Source organism: Cnephaeus nilssonii, assembly GCF_951640355.1.
Source record: "Cnephaeus nilssonii genome assembly, chromosome: 12".
Taxonomy (NCBI): Eukaryota; Metazoa; Chordata; class Mammalia; order Chiroptera; family Vespertilionidae; genus Cnephaeus; species Cnephaeus nilssonii.
In genome coordinates, this window is record NC_137083.1 from 67,410,637 (window position 1) to 67,426,763 (window position 16,127).

Genomic DNA, 16,127 nt, shown 5'->3' on the forward strand with positions numbered 1-16,127 from the left:
TGAAGTATTCATGAGACCGACGGAAGACTGGATCGATGATAGCTAAGGGTCCTTTCTGTAATGACTTTTGGAGTCTGAGTTGTTTAACGTCAGCAACGTGTCTTATACTTCCTCCTTCTTCCCAAAGCTAAGGACATTGTAGGCTGGCTCAAGGATGTGGTGTCTGCTGTCTCGTTTTCCTGAAGAATCCTAGTGCTCTTGACCCCTGTCAATGGCTCTTCTTCTTGCAGGGGAGTTTAGCAAGATGTGTTCCAGGGTTGGGGAATGGTAACCTCCATGTCCATCACACGGCGACCTAGAGAACATTTAAAATAAATATTTAATGAGGAAGCACCACCATACGCCATGTCTCACTGCTTCATTTTATGTCCCTTGGGAACAAATTAAGAGCAAATGGAGGAGTCTCCTCCAAATTTAAGTCTGAAGTTTTAGGGAGAAGTTGAGGGAAAAGCTCTGTTGCAGAAAAAAAAAAAAAAAAGAGTTCTTAGGTTCCACAGAGGAAGTTCTTTTCCTGCAGATTTCATTTCCCTTCCTTAAACCGCCATACTGGGGTAAGGAGGGTCCATGAGTCTAAGGTCATCTTTAATGGCCTTATTGGAAACTCTATTCACAATCAATTTTGAAACAGTTTCTTTACACAGGGCACTTCTAATTTCTGCCTGTTGGTTGTATCTCTTAAATCAGTGACTTTGCCTTTGGTGTTACTGAATTTCAAGTAGCTGCACTTCATGTCATTGTGGTCTTGCCTTTTTCTACCAGTTCGCCTTAATGCTGAAAGAACCTTCAGGTTTACAAACCGCCTCCCCCTCCTCCCCAGCTGGAGGAAGGTGTGGGGTGGGGTGATGGTGGGCAGGGAACAGAGGGGAGGAAATCAGTTAATTGTAGGCTGTCAGAGTTGTTTTAGGTGACTTTGTACTTGTTGAATTTAAGATCAGCATGAACTATAGACATGTCAGGCTGGGAATTTAAATAGCAACAAAAAAGCATGGGTTTTGCTAATGCCAATGCCGGGAATGACTCATCTGGTGAGAATGGTATTGTATTGATAATACAATGAAGAGAGAAGGAAAAGACTGTGGTATCTGCTTTCTTTGTGTTCCTGACCTTGAGGAGAATTATAACTTGTTTATTGCAGAAGTTGAGCATCTGATGTGCGGATGCACCTGTTAGTTCTTGTATTTTGAATGGCAGAGCCCTCGCAGCTCCCTGGGATTGCTTTGTGGGTGAAATGTTTTCTGCAGTCGGGTGAACTGGTTTTCTTTTTGTAAAGAATGTGTTTGTATGTATTGCATCTCTTCTGTCTCCAAAATATGCATTCACATTCTTTTCGAAAATGTTTGGCTTTTTATGTTTAAGGTAACATCATTATGATTTGTTTTTAATATAGAGACCATGAGCCAGGCCACTCCTGCTAGGAAGCTGGAGGAAGTTCTTCACCTAGCAGAGCTCTGCATAGAAGTCTTACAGCAAAATGAAGAGCATCATGCAGAGGTGACGACCTGTTTTAACTGCTCTACAATGCTACCCGTGATGCTTTGCCATAGTAAGAATAATACTGAAGAAGTGGCCTGCCCATAGACTTTGACACACACTTGGCCATTCACCTGTAGAAAACTGAGAACAGATGTGCATTGCCTAGAAATACAACTCCTACATATCACAAAGGAATGCCATATATGTATATATGTGCCATTATATATATTTGTGTGTGTGTGTGTGTGTGTGTGTGTGTGTGTGTGTGTATGATTTAATATTTGTTCCTGACAATAGCTTCGTTGCAGGGGGGGCATGGGAGAGCTCGTGGGGTATACTAATGATGTACAACTAGTAAGAAGCAAACCTGGAACACGAACCCCACCCAGTGATGCTGGGTCACTTGCGGCTCCTGCAGCCATGATTGCTTTAGTTTAGAAATGTCAGTCAGTGTGCAAAAGGAAAGCTAGTGATAAACTAAACTATAAGATAACATCGAAAGGAAGGCATTTATAACTCTAGTCTTTGGCTTTTACCGTCAAACTTTTCTTTAAATTTCCACTAAGCCTGCATTGTTTACAGGTTTTAGATGTTCTAATTATATATTAGCATTCATTAAAGATACGGAGTGGTTATTCGTCAGGCAAACTGCTTATTCTAAGACTTAAAAGGAATCACTTTTTCTAGTAGTCATGAGTTTATTTATTTATTTTTTTGAAGGAGTTTTCTGAATTGGAATTGGATGTGGGAAATCTGTGCAGTTAAATAAATGTATTAAATGCCAGCACCCTAATAATGCTTTTATTCTTGAAGAAGCACATGAAATGAGCAAGAATAAAAGATAACCAGATACATAAGAAATTATAGAATATTTATATTTAATAAAGGCTAGTTCTTCAAAATATAAGAAACTACATGAAGTATATTGGAAGCAAATTCTTGGAAAAGAGTATTCATGAAACCTTACCATAGGTAACTAAGATTTATTGTATCTGGTTATAAATATGATCATTCAAAACATCTGCTTTTAGCTCACACAGTGGAGTCTAGTTTTTACCTTGCATCTGTCATGTGTGAACTTGTTATGGATATTTTATTTTAAACTGAAGAAACAGCTGCTTCAATGATTTGAAATGAATTCCCAGGAGGATCTTTTCTAGGCGAGTACTACGCTATGTTACAATGAAAGTGATTATATGATAAAATGTATGTGCCTGTTGTCTTTGTCTTTTGTTAAATGGCATTATAATCAGAGTATTAGACCTTTTTGAATTAAAAAAATTGTTGATTGGATATCCAATTGCAGTATATTTCACCTACACAGGTATATCTAATATTCTCATACATTTCACAAAAACCACATTTAATTTTTCTGCACTAATGAAAATAATAACCTTTTTAAAAATGTAATTAATAAGTGTTATATACTTCACACAGTTACTGAATGCTTACTGAAATATGTATCCAAACACAATTAAAATGTAAATATTATTTATTTTCTAATCCTCGAAAATTGAGTTGGCTTTATTGAACAGAGATAATCATAACTCATAAATATCACTCTGCCATATGCTGAAATATAGAACTATTATAATGACCTCTTTTCAAAATGCTTTGTAACACTATGGCATTCTTCCACTCCACAATGCTTCCAAATTCTTGGAATCCCTCAGGGAAGAGAGGTATGTAAAATTGTTTCTGCTATTTTTCTAACGTGGAATAAATAACTCAGTGAAGATAAGATAGACCCCACTTGGATAGGAGTTCATTTTAAAGCCAACTTCGTTCTTCTCTTTGGAATTAAAGACTATTTCTTTAACTAGACTAACCTTTTTTTGTAGTATTTCTGTGATTATGTCTTATTAATAATTGCATGCATAATTACTGCCAGCCACCTAAGTATGGGCCAGCTGAGAAGATTTTAATACTTTGGTTTTATTTTTTTGTTCGTTTGGGAGTTTTGTGTTTGTTTTCTTTTCTTTTATTTTTTAACCAGAAGATCTATCTTTTTTTTTCTTCTTTTTTATAATTTCCAAAAATTGCACCAAGATAAAGCAGAGCCCAACCTGATGCGAACGTGTTGTTCAGGCGTTAGCAGTACTGCCCTCACTAGATGTTCATTGGACAGTAGCGCAACCCCAAGAAAAGGATGGTTAGAGCTATCATTTTCTCTGAACAGTATTGGGGAATGAATTGGTCTGATTCCAAAATCATTTCAGAGACTTCATTGTCATTGCATAGTATTTATAACTGGGTAGCCAGTGAGATAAATCAACATGTTTTTTAACGGTGGGTTTGGGCTTAGGATTAGATCAGGCTCTGGCCCAACAAATGTCCCTCATTTTGGAAGAAGGTGACCAGCAAGTGGCTTTCAGATGCCTAAGGTACAGAGGCACGATTCCATTTGCAGCAATAGCTGTCAAACGAAATTGCATAGACAAAAATACCTACCAAAATGTTTGCTCACCACTTACTAATGTGTAAATATATAGTAATAAGAATAGTCCTTTACCCTTGCATATGTTTTAAAGTATTTTCAGTTTATCATCTCATTTGGTTATTTCAATACTTGTATTCAGGTATGAATCCAGTTAGGGAGAGATTTTGATCAATAAAAGACTTGTAAAAATTGTTTGGTTAGTTTGCCAGTAGTTTAGTTGTCACCCTGAGGGTTCTAGTCCATTCTACTGGCTCCTCAAAGCAGCATAAATATTTCTAGAACATGGCCCCTCAGCACATGTTGAGGCGTGTGTATGTTTATGTTGGGGACGGATTGTACCTTAGACACTGAACTGTCTCTAGAGTTTTCGGCATCATCTACTAGTACAAATTATAGGAAAAATGGGGGGGGGCACATAATACATGTCAAAATCAGATTCACTGGTTTTGTTCATTTATGTAGGCATCCTCCTTTTTTTGTTGTAAATTATAAATTTAACTGTATTTTGAAGGTAAAGTAATCAAAAGCCTCAGACCTCAAAGAAATTAGAAAAGACACAAAGAAATCATACCATAATAGATGCCCTGACATGAAAAAAATCAGAGAACATTACCAGTGGTCTGATGTGCAAAAGGATATTTAGATAGATAGATGATAGATAGATAGATAGATAGATAGATAGATAGATAGATAGATAGATGATAGATAGAGATACATGCATATATACATACATACAGGGAGGGCAAAGGTAGTTTTGCAGTTGTGAGTGTGCAAAACAGAGTTTATTCTTGTACAGTTATTTCATTATTATATTATTTTCCATACAAACAACTGTAAACCTACTTTTCCTCTCCCCCGCATATAGTGATGTATAAGAGCTTGGTCTCTGCACTCCAGCTGACTGGGATTCAAATTATTGCTGTTACCTATTATCAACTATATGACTTTGGGCAAGTTATTTTACCTCTCTGAATTTGACAACATAAAATAAGGAAAATGATACCAGCTACCTGAAAGTGTTGTATAGAGGATTAAGATATCTATAACAATAAAAGCATAACATGCTAATTAAACTGGATGGATGAATGACCTTCAGGATGACCTTCCGGATGAAGCTGGAGCTGCGAGGGCTGAGCCCCTTGCACAAATTTTGTGCATCGGGCCTCTAGTAATCATATAAAAAGCCTTTAGAACAGTACTTAATACATAGAAACTATTCAATTCATGTTGGGCATTACTATTTTTAAAATATCTACATTTATATGATAAGATCTGTATAAATTTCAACTCATTTTTGTAATTACTGATGATGTAATTACTGAGGCTTTTGTTTGTTTTTTTGTGTGTTGTTTTGTTTTATTTTTTACTTTTGTGCAGCAAGAGATTTTTATAGTCATTGAATTTTCACAGCAGCAACTCTGGGGATGGTTAGGGCAAGTATTGTTGCTGCCAATGTTCAGATGAGGAAATGGAAGTCCCATGATCACTCCCATCTCATCACCAAGTTCAAAAGCTCAGTGCTCTGCTCTGTTTCAGGGCTCATTCTTACCTGCCACTGCTTTCAGCCACCTTCAGTAAACACGGCTTTCTGAGCATGGTCAGCCTGGCCTGCCTCATATGTTGTTTTCACTGTACACTATTTATTTACTGTTAGAACCTTAATTGAAATGGTATGGCTAATGGATCACAGCCAAGTTTTGTTTTGTATTTCCCTCGTAATCAAAGTAAACATGGCCTTCTGCCTCTGCCATCTCCTTTACACAAATGAGGGACTTAGCATTAGAGCCAAGATAGCTTTCACCCAGATGATCATGACTTTTGATCCGTGTCCTTCAGATGGATGCATTTCTGAGAGGGCTTTTCTCCTCCTGGGTGGAGGCTGATGCTGTGGAACCTCGGGCCTCTCTCATGAAGGTGGACTCTAGGGAGGAAATTAGACAACCCCTCTTCTTACTGCCAACCCAGATTGAATGACTGCCACCCAGGGTGGTGGCAAAAAGGAGGAGGGGATAGGTATAGAATTGACCCTCGTCAACTACTTGCGGCTCTCGAGTTTTATTTGGAAAGGCAGTGATTGCTTAAAGCTTTCTCTAGTCTTTCTTAGAACAATAAGCACTCATCACAGGTTGGTTTACATCAGGAAGTTTGCACCATCAGGGATAACATTATCAGAAATGCAGTTTAAGGCATAAATAGATGCTTATGCAAAATATGACGAAAATTTCAAGTTGATGAAAATATCTTGTCACCTGAAGCTACTTTTTAAGAGAAAGTTATGTTCCATTTCCCACCACGGCACTGTCTTCCAAGTTAACTTTTATAATGAACAAAATAAACTGGTGAACAAAATAGATCCGAAGACATAGAAGCATAGAGCAGACTGTCGAATCTCAGAGGGAAAGCAAGGGAGGGTGGGTGGGAAGAGATCAACCAAAGAACGTGTATGCATATATGCATAACCCATGGACACAGACAGTAATGTGGTGAAGGCCTGGGGCAGGGAGCAGGGGAAGGCTAGAAGGGGTCATTGGGGAAAAGGGGGGGGGGGGCACATATGTAATACTTTCAACAATAAAGATTCAAAAATAAATCAATAAATAATTGATTATTATGATTACCTATCTAAACAGCACAGATTTTTTTAAGTGGTTATTGCCATTACCTAGAAGGCATTAGAAAATGCCTAGTTGAGTATAAAGTCTAATTTAAGAGGCAGACATCAAAAATATTCACATATGTAGTCATATGTGCAATGCTAAGATCTGTGAAATAAAAATACCTGGTATCAGAGAGACTATTCAAGAGGACCTAATGCACATTGGAGGGTGAGGAATCTGTATGAAAGTGTGTTTTAGTGTTAGACCTTAGGTTTATAAAAGATGTACTACAAATAAAAAGCAATGATTTTTAAATGTGAAAAGAAATTTTATAGATACACATACTCAAATAATAAGCACATTTGGCATTGAGGAATAAATTATGAAATCTAAAATAGAAATTAAAATACAAAATGGCCGTCATTGCTATATTTTAAAAATACATGTTTAATTTAGAACATTTGAAAAGTATATAAAATAAAAAATTCCATATGTCATAATTTAAACATAACTACTATGAATGTTTTGGTGTATTTATTTCCAATATTTCTTTTTTTCTGCAAACATTAAAACATTTGGTTTCATGCTCTACAACATTCTACTACAGCTGCACTTTTTGTTTTGTTTTTATTAATCCTCACTTAAGGGTATTTTTCCATTGATTTTTTTTCTTTTAGTTTCCTTTTATTTTTAATTTAAATCTTTATTGTTGAAAGTATTACATGTGTCCCCCTTTTCCCCCATTGACCTCTTTTAGCCTGCCCCCCTCTCCCCCACCTCTCCCCGCCCCAGGCCTTGTCTGTGTCCATGAATTATGCATATATGCATACAGGTTCTTTGGTTGATCTCTTCCCATGCTTCTATATCTCTGAATCTATTTTATTCATCTGTTTATTTTGTTCATTAGATTCCACATATGTGTGAGATCATGTGATACTTGTCTTTCTCTGACTGGTTTATTTCGCTTAGCATGATTTTTTTTTTTAGAGAGCGTGGAAGGGAGGAGGAGAGACACAGAGAGAGAAATACCAAGGTGAGAAAGACACATCGACTGGTTGCCTCCTGCATGCACCCCCACTGGACTGGAATGAGTCTAAAACCGAGCTACGTGCACTTGATGGGAATCAAACCAGGACCCTTCAGTCCACAGGCTGATGCTCTATCCACTGGGCCAGACCAGCTATAGCTACAACTGCACTTTTAATGATGTGTGTTGAAGTGGCACAGTTTCTGTGTATGTTTCTAACAAGTAGTTTGTTTTTACAGTATTTCCTTATCCTTTAACAGGCCTTTGCCTGGTGGCCGGATTTACTGGCGGAGCACGCGGAGAAGTTCTGGGCTTTATTCACAGTGGATATGGATACGGCACTGGAGGCTCAGCCACAAGATTCCTGGGATAGTTTTCCTCTTTTCCAACTGCTTAATAATTTCCTCAGAAATGACAGTAAGCACTTTCATTTGCTGTAGTATATGAGGTGGGAAGAGGCGGGAGAATGTTGTGTGTTGGAAAGTACATTTACAGAGCTCTTGCAGCTGCTCAATGGGTCAACATGGATAACATGAATGTTTTCTCTTCCTCCCTGAGTGTATCAGGCTGGGGCCTGGGGAGACCAGCTAACCCCCAGCATGCTCCCTGGTTCTGGAGTTCCTCTTATTCCTACTCTCCTGGCTTCTTCGAAAACGGATATCATAGACACCCTTTTCATTGTACCTTATGAATCAGAAAGTCTTCAAAGGTTAACATTTCTAAAGCACTTGAGAATACTTAGATCTCTGAAAGACACCTTAGAAAGTTATCATTGTTCTATGCATTGTGATAATATTGGTTTCTGAAAGGGATTCTAAAGGTCATAGGATGTGGTATAGCTTGCTCTCTTAGTATTTAGAAATTAAATAGATCATAAAGGTTCTCTATTGAGATAATTTTTCACAGTTATTTTGTGATATGGTCTCCTAGTATTCAGTACAAACCTAGTTTTTCATCAAAATTATAGGGGGACTTTTTTTTTTGAATCCTCACCCAAGAATGTCTTTTTATTGATTTATATAGAGAGAGAAATGGGGAGAGAGAAACACTGATCAATTGCCTTCCATACATGACCAACCAGCGATCAAACCTACAACCTAAGTATGTGCCCTGGCTTGGAATAAAGACTGCAATCTTTTGGTATACAGGACAATGCTCCAACCAATTGAGCCACCCAGATAGGGCAGGGGGTCATTTGTTAACATACAGATTTTTTTTACCTTTTATATAATGACTAGAGGCCCAGTGCACAAAATTCGTGCACGGGGGGGGGGGGGTCCCTTCAGCCCAGCCTCCACTCTCTCCAATCCGGGACCTTTCAGGGGATGTCCAACTGCAAATTTAGGCCCAATCCCCAGAATCAGGCCTAAACCAGTAGTCAGACATCCCTCTCACAATCTGGGACCGCTGGCTCTTAATCGCTCACCTGCCTGCCTGCCTGATTGCCCCTAACGCCCCCCTGCCAGCCTGATCACCCCTAACCACCTCTACCTGCTGGCCTGATTGCCCCTAACTGCCCCCCCTGCCGGCCTGGTTGCCCCCAACTGCCCCCCTGCCAACCTGGTTGCCCCCAACTGTCCCCCCACCAGCCTGGTCACACCACGCAGACTGCTGTTCAGTCATTTGGTCTTCCCTCACTAACCCCCCTGCCAGCCTGGTCGCCCCACGCCACCTGCTGTTCAGTCATTTGGTTGTCCCTCACTAACCCCCCCGCCAGCCTGGTCACCCCACACAGCCTGCTATTCAGTCATTTGGTCATCCCTCACTAACCCTCCTGCTGGCCTGGTCACCCCACGCAGCCTGCTGTTCAGTAGTTTGGTCGTTCCTTACTAACCCCCCTGCCAGCCTTGTCGCCATGCAGCCTGTGTTCAGTTGTCTGTCTGGTTGTTTTGGTCATGACAGCCCCTGGCTTTTTATATATTAGGAGGATTCTTTTAAGTTTCCCTTAAGCCCTAGTTTGGTAACTATTGAGAGGCTTGCTCTAACACTTGTAGTAATCATGACATCATTAATTACCTATTCTATAACATTCTTCCCATTCTAGACTGAGCTCTGTTTTCTCCAAACTCTGGTTCATTCATTCTGCAAATTATTCTCATCCAAGTCTGTTTTGGTTTTGTGTATTTTTTTTTGGTTGTTTTTTTTTTGTTGTTGTTGTTAATCCTCATCTGAGGATATTTTTTCTATTGCTTTTTAGAGAGAGGGAGGGGCTGGTGGAGAAGAAGAAAGAGAGAGAGAGAGAGACATCAATGTGAGAGAGATACATAGATTGGGATTGGTTGCCTCCAGCATGTGCCCCAACCAGGGTGAGGATTGAACCTGCAACCCAGGTACATGCCCTTGACCAGGAATTGAAGTCACAACCCTTTGGTGCATGGGCTGACACTCTAACCACTGAACCACACAGCCCATGGCTTCTCATTCCAGTTTTTAAGTTCCAAATTCTTTCCCCCCTGCCAGCTGGCATACTTGGAATGTCCTTTTTTTATTGCCAGTCTCTTACCATCATTCATTTTTTGCTAAGAAATCACAAGTCAGAGTTAATATTATCTTAAGACAAGTGTATAACAATAAACCTGCTGCCCCCCCCCAAAAAATACAAGAATACAGGTGTCATGCATTAAGTCCCTAAATAAGAATGAGTTAATGTAGGATTACTTCTAACATTGCTTTCTCCATTTGCATGAAAACTCAAGAAATGATCATATTTAGAGTTATTATGGAGTTTACTCATTAATGTTGACAATCAAACTGTTAGTAAACATAATCATTTAACTTATTCAACATCTTAGAATTTATAGAATAAACAAAACATGAAGATTTCTTAGAAGCTTTCTTGGGGAATCTCTACTGCAACTCAATAAATTAACATCTCTTAATATTTATTTTTAAGAAGAGCTCTCACATTGCAAGTATAAATTTATAAGATTTATAATTTTTAAAAACCACTAAAATGAGAATAACAGAATTTTTAGCCAGACTTGCAAATATTTAATTCAAAAGAGTTTTATATTTCTCTCCTGTTTTAAACCATTTCTACACCATTGGCTGTTATTAAATGCATAAAATATTGTTCTATGTTATGATATTTTGGTATACATTACTCAAACAAAACACAAAAGTATTTACTACTGATCTCTTTTGAATGTTATCTATTTGTGGAAGGGCCATTAAGTCTAGATCTTGGCTTTGACTTTGTGATTAACAGATTTTTAGAAAACATCAATTATTTCAGAGAAAAACAGCACCTTTGTGCAGTGAGGTAAGTAGAAAGGTTCCCCAGTGTCATAATTTCCTTTTGGCATTGGGAGTGCCGTGTGGACTGGGGAATTGAAATAGAATACAGTGACTTTCTTCCCGAACTCACAAGAAACTATCCAAAGCCAAAACCACTGAGTAATATCTCAGATATTAGTAAAACATAATCATTGGCTATTAATATCACCTTTGATAATAATGAATATTGTTAATAATTAAGTGTTTGTTTTATTAAATTCCTGAAATATTTACATAGTGATTTAGTGAATTCAGTTCAAATGTTAAATGTCAACTTATACTGCCCCCAAATTGTCCCTTTTGAAAGCCAATGGGAAAATATAAAGCTTCTATCCTCTTAGCCCCCATTGATAAGAAGATCCTTACATTATTGCCATGGCATGACTTTTTATCAGATTGACTCCATTAAAGTTACAGTCCAAATTCTAATCAATCACAACTTTAACCAGCTGAGGGCAACAAGAACAGATCACTCTGAAATGTCCAGTGTTGGAACCAGAGGTAATTTGCTGAATAAACGTGCTTCTTGTTATCTCACACGTGGTATACCACTAATTACATAGAGATTTTTAAATTATTGTGATTTACTATTAAGAATGTTTGCTTTTCCAAAATAAAAATTACTAACATGTCTCCAACTAATGAAGGTGTTGGTTAGAATGTGTACTTTACTTGTGCCTTGAAATCTTCATAGCTGGCTCTGTTTGGGGTTTTTAATGACTAATTTAGATAGTCCACTGGTTGTTTGCCATCTTACTTTTGTTAAAATCTTTATGCTTTGATATTTCAAAATAGGTGTTTTTCTGCAGGTGCATGGAAGGGTCCTTAGACCTTTATTTTCCAGCTGGGGAAACGAAACCCCTAGCAGACGATGCCTGGTCAGGGGCTTGCTCACAGGGAATCAGGCACAGAGGTAGTTAGAGTTGATCACTTGGCCTCCAGTTCTGTCTTGGTCTACAGTGACAAAAGCAGGTTCTTGGGGCATTTATAAAATAATGTAATCTTTTCTATTTTTATCCGAGAAAATATTTATGTATAGGGTCTTGAGTTGTGGGGACGGAGGAAGAGAATTGGTTAAAGGGTACAGATAAAGCTATATAATGTCTTGCTGTGTGTGTCACGAAATGTCTATGATGAGAATTCCAGAAGCTGAACTAATTATTGGGGAAAGGGATGCAATAAAATTCAGTTTCTATTTTAAGGGGAAAAAACCCTGTCTGGGGCATGTGTCTTTTCTCACAGTTGGGCATGATTAGGGTAAGTCTAAGCCTTAGGAACCCCTGGAGATGAAATGTGGTTTTCCTCAAGGGATGAATACCAGCTGCACCATCATTTTAGCAACTGTCCCCACACTCGCATCCCTCACAGACTCACCCACTGATTCCCAAGGCAGGACTGATGATGAAAACACACTCAGGCTCTCACTTCTGTCCAAAACAGGCTACAATCCCATTCGTCTCTTCCCCTGCCTCCTCCCACCCTCATCCACTCCCGCCAACTAAAGAGGTAGTTAGTTGGATGGGCAGTTCCTTTAAATGGCATCTAAGGAAACAGTGTTGAAAATGAGATGTATTAGAATGGAGGGGAAATAAATGTTTTTATAATAAAGCAATTAACATGGTATTTGCATGATACTGAATGACTATAAAGCTAGTGCAAATAGATTCTACCCTTGCATGCTATTGCCCACCATTGTCCTGTTGATAGAGAAATGGCAAGTGACTGCTTCTGACCAATGAAAGTCATCTGCAAATGGCACAAATCACGTCTTTCAACACTATGGAAAGGCAAACCCTTGGAGCTAGTCACCTTTTAATCTGTGGCTATGCTAGCAAGTGGCAAATGACCGTTCTATTGGGAACTAATTCCCAAGTGAAAAAAATACTGCGGTTCTTCTTCTTTAATTAACAGCCCTTTCACATTGCTAGCACATTAAAGCCATCCTGAAGAACACCCGTGCTTATATAATCAATGTCACAGCATCTCTGCCTGCCTAGAGGAATAATAAATGTCCGAGTTCTGCTCTAAGTGAAAACCTATTCTCTGAGACTTTCACCTTCATAAAGATGAGCTCATGAAAATCGAAAGAAAAAAAAGAAAAATCAGAGTGTCTCATGAGGATAAAAAGGCTAGTGTTAATAATTAACAAAGAGAGTGAAGTGGCGTCAAATTAGCCATAATAGAGCCCAGAGTGACTGGCAAAGTCACCCTCTCATTATCAAAAAGTCATTAAGAAATGAAGAGGTGGAAGTCCCGCTGGTTGCTCTCACACTTAGGCGGTATGAGATATGATTTTTCCAATTTCTTTCAAATGAAGAACTGCTAGGTCACCATATTGTATATTAGGTTAACCTTCAAGCTTTGAAACATAAAGTGCTGACACTTGCATGTTCTTCTACTTCAAGTGCTTAAAAGAGCTGTGCATCTGAAATTCGTGAATTGCTGTTTGTAGAGATATATCTGTACACATATTAGAAACAAAGCAGAAAGGATGTAACTTCTGGGTTGAGGCAGGGCTGCAGGCCAGCTTAGTTTTATAGGTAAGCACCTTTACAAATGATGAAATGACTATGAAATGTGAAAGTGTATTTAACTCCAGTCCCCAGAGTTGATTGAATTTGAAATTGTATGTTTGCATTTGTTTTACCAGCCAGTATACTAAAATAAATATAAAAAAAAGAGTCACTAGATTTTTTTTTCAAGTAAATTCCATAGTACCACTCTATTCCTTTACTACATGTAGACCTTTTAAAGTTTTAATATGCTTTGTATATTTTTTTAGAAATTAGTGCCTTAAAGAAAATAATCTGCTCTAAATGCATATGTGTCTTTCACTGCAGATTCGTGGGAGCATCTGTAACTACTAAAGGCCCTGTGAGCATAGGGGGACCCACACTGGGATTTGTTGCCCAAACATAATGAGCATTATAACACCAGTGGTCTTATTCTCTGGTATTTTCAATGGATGGATGGATATTTTTTAATAAATTCCCCAAGGGGAAAGGAAGAGTTTGGTGCAGCTTTAGGAGATTATTATGCTAGTAATGGTATAAATTAATATTACCAAACTATATAAAATATTTATCAAATTTTAAACTAAAGGGAAAATAAAATCCAATGAGTTTCTTATTCTACTTCAACTTCAGTGGACTCACTCAGAGTTTCTTTCAGGGGATGGATTTTTTATGGAGATTCACTCAATAAACAGACATTTATTGAATGCTTACTTAATGTGCCGGATTCTCAGCTGAATGCTGTTCTTAGATCTCAGGATGTGTGTGTGTGTGTGTGTGTGTGTGTGTGTGTGTGTGTGTGTGTGTGTGTGTCTTTTACATAATGCTGTTCTAGGTTGTGATCCTCCTAACATCTCCTGAAGCCTGTATACATATTTCCTGTGATTGGGATCCTTATTATATGGATTTGTCAACAGGGAGAGTGACCTATTAAGTTTGTATCCTAGCCCATTGTACTTGCATTGTTCACAGTTGATATAATTTATAGTCCCTGGAATAATTATTTTATGGCAAAGGCTCTTGTTTTATTGTGGTTGGTGGTGTTTGTTTGATCACAGATTACCTGTTTCCTTCCAAAATGCCTAATTAGAACTTTAGGGAGGGAAAATCATTCTTCCTATTAATCCATTAATGTTCATTGAAGGGGGCAGCACAATGTAAAATGCTTATATGGGCCCAGGAGCTAACATTGTATTTTTACCCTAAAAGCAGTACATGCACTCTTTTATCTGCTTATCCTTCATTTACTGAGTGATTATTATCCCAGTAATTGTTATTAATTGAATCTTGGTTTAAATTCTCTGTTGGAATCTTACTATTAAAAGCCTATGACTTTTGTAAATGTAAGACTTTTTGTTATATAAATAATCAACACTCATTTATTAATTATTGGGATATTTAAAATAATTGGGCACATCTGCATCTCTACTTTACCTTGTATTTAAGTCTTTCTGCTTTTTTGTCATTTCTAATTGTGCCATTGGGCTTAATGTCATTGATGCTTCAGTATTTTCTGACCAGGTGATATTTTGAAACATGGAATCCTTTTTGGGGGAGGGGGAAGATTATTTTTATCAACAAAGTAGATGCTGATCCTCCACGTATGTTCTTGCAAACACTATTTGAGATTCCTTCTGAGCAGTCCTTTCTACTTCACGTCAGGTACAGTATCAGAAGCAACCTTGGATGAGGTCATATTGAGAACGTACCTCTTCCAATGAGCGGTTGCAGGTGGCAGCCCCAAATTATAGCCTATCTTTATTAAACCATATGGAAAGGGTAGAAGCCTCATTCTGATGCCTGGGGCTACATAGTAAGAGGGCTTTTGACAGTGTCTGATAGGAGTGGATTACAAACTGGCATATGGGCAACTGAGAAAAGGAGCATACATTTACATACAGAAGTGCACTGTGGCATGTATTTCTGCGGGCTTGCCATTTGAAACTAGATTTTATCTTTTCTTTCCCCCTCACTGTGTATTTTCTTTTTATTTCTCCTCTTCCTCTATCTCCTTCTCCCTCTCGCTGTCTCCATCTCTGCCTCCCTTCTTTCTCCCATTTCCTGAATCTAGTTACCAAATAAATAATACTGCCAATTGCCAGGTTTCTAAAACTTTGGAATATGGGTTTATAAATTGACTTTTTAAATATAAAAAGGAACACTATGCTGAAACATTAGCAGACTTTTGGCCAGAGTCAACATTTGTGACAGGTCTTCGGAAATATAGGAAATCTCCATTTTTTCCTAATTTTGTAGGATGTAATAGTTTGCTATCATGTATCATGACTGAACAGAGAAAATTCTCCCTTTATTAAAATAAGAGACATAGGCCAGCCGGCATGGCTCAGTGGATAAGCGTTGACCTATGAACCAGGAGGTCACGGTTTGATTCCCGGTCAGGGCACATGCCTGCATTGCAGTCTCGATCCCCAGTGTAGGTTGTGCAGGAGGCAGCTGATCAATGATTCTCTCTCATCATTGATGCTTCTATCTCTCTCTCCCTCTCCTTTCCTCTCTGAAATCTATCTATCTATATCTACCTATAGATAGATATAGATAGATAGATAGATAGATAGATAGATAGATAGATAGATAGATAGATATATTTAAGAGACAAAGTGGCCAACATTCATATCCAGTAGAATTTTTAGCAGTATGATCTTAGACATATAAGTCAAATATAGGATTTCTCATAACATTATTATTTAATGCCATATATTTTATACAAAATATGAAGAGATACACAAGCCTCAGTAGATTCTTATATGGTAATCTTAATATTGCATCTAAATAGTCATCCA

The 16,127-nt window shown here is 38.1% G+C and overlaps 1 protein-coding gene across 3 annotated transcripts in view; it reads left to right on the forward strand.

The window, feature by feature from the left end:
• CADPS2 (calcium dependent secretion activator 2) overlaps positions 1–16,127 on the forward strand; it is a 484,731-nt gene that overhangs the window by 406,896 nt on the left and 61,708 nt on the right. For all 3 annotated transcript variants that reach the window (XR_013814316.1, XM_079786439.1, XM_079786438.1), the window contains exons 17-18: positions 1,388–1,491; positions 7,798–7,954. Coding sequence is in view for 2 of the 3 variants with exons in the window: in XM_079786439.1 (XP_079642565.1) it covers positions 1,388–1,491; positions 7,798–7,954 (261 nt within the window). In the remaining variant the exon portion in view is untranslated. The remainder of the gene's footprint in view (positions 1–1,387; positions 1,492–7,797; positions 7,955–16,127) is intronic.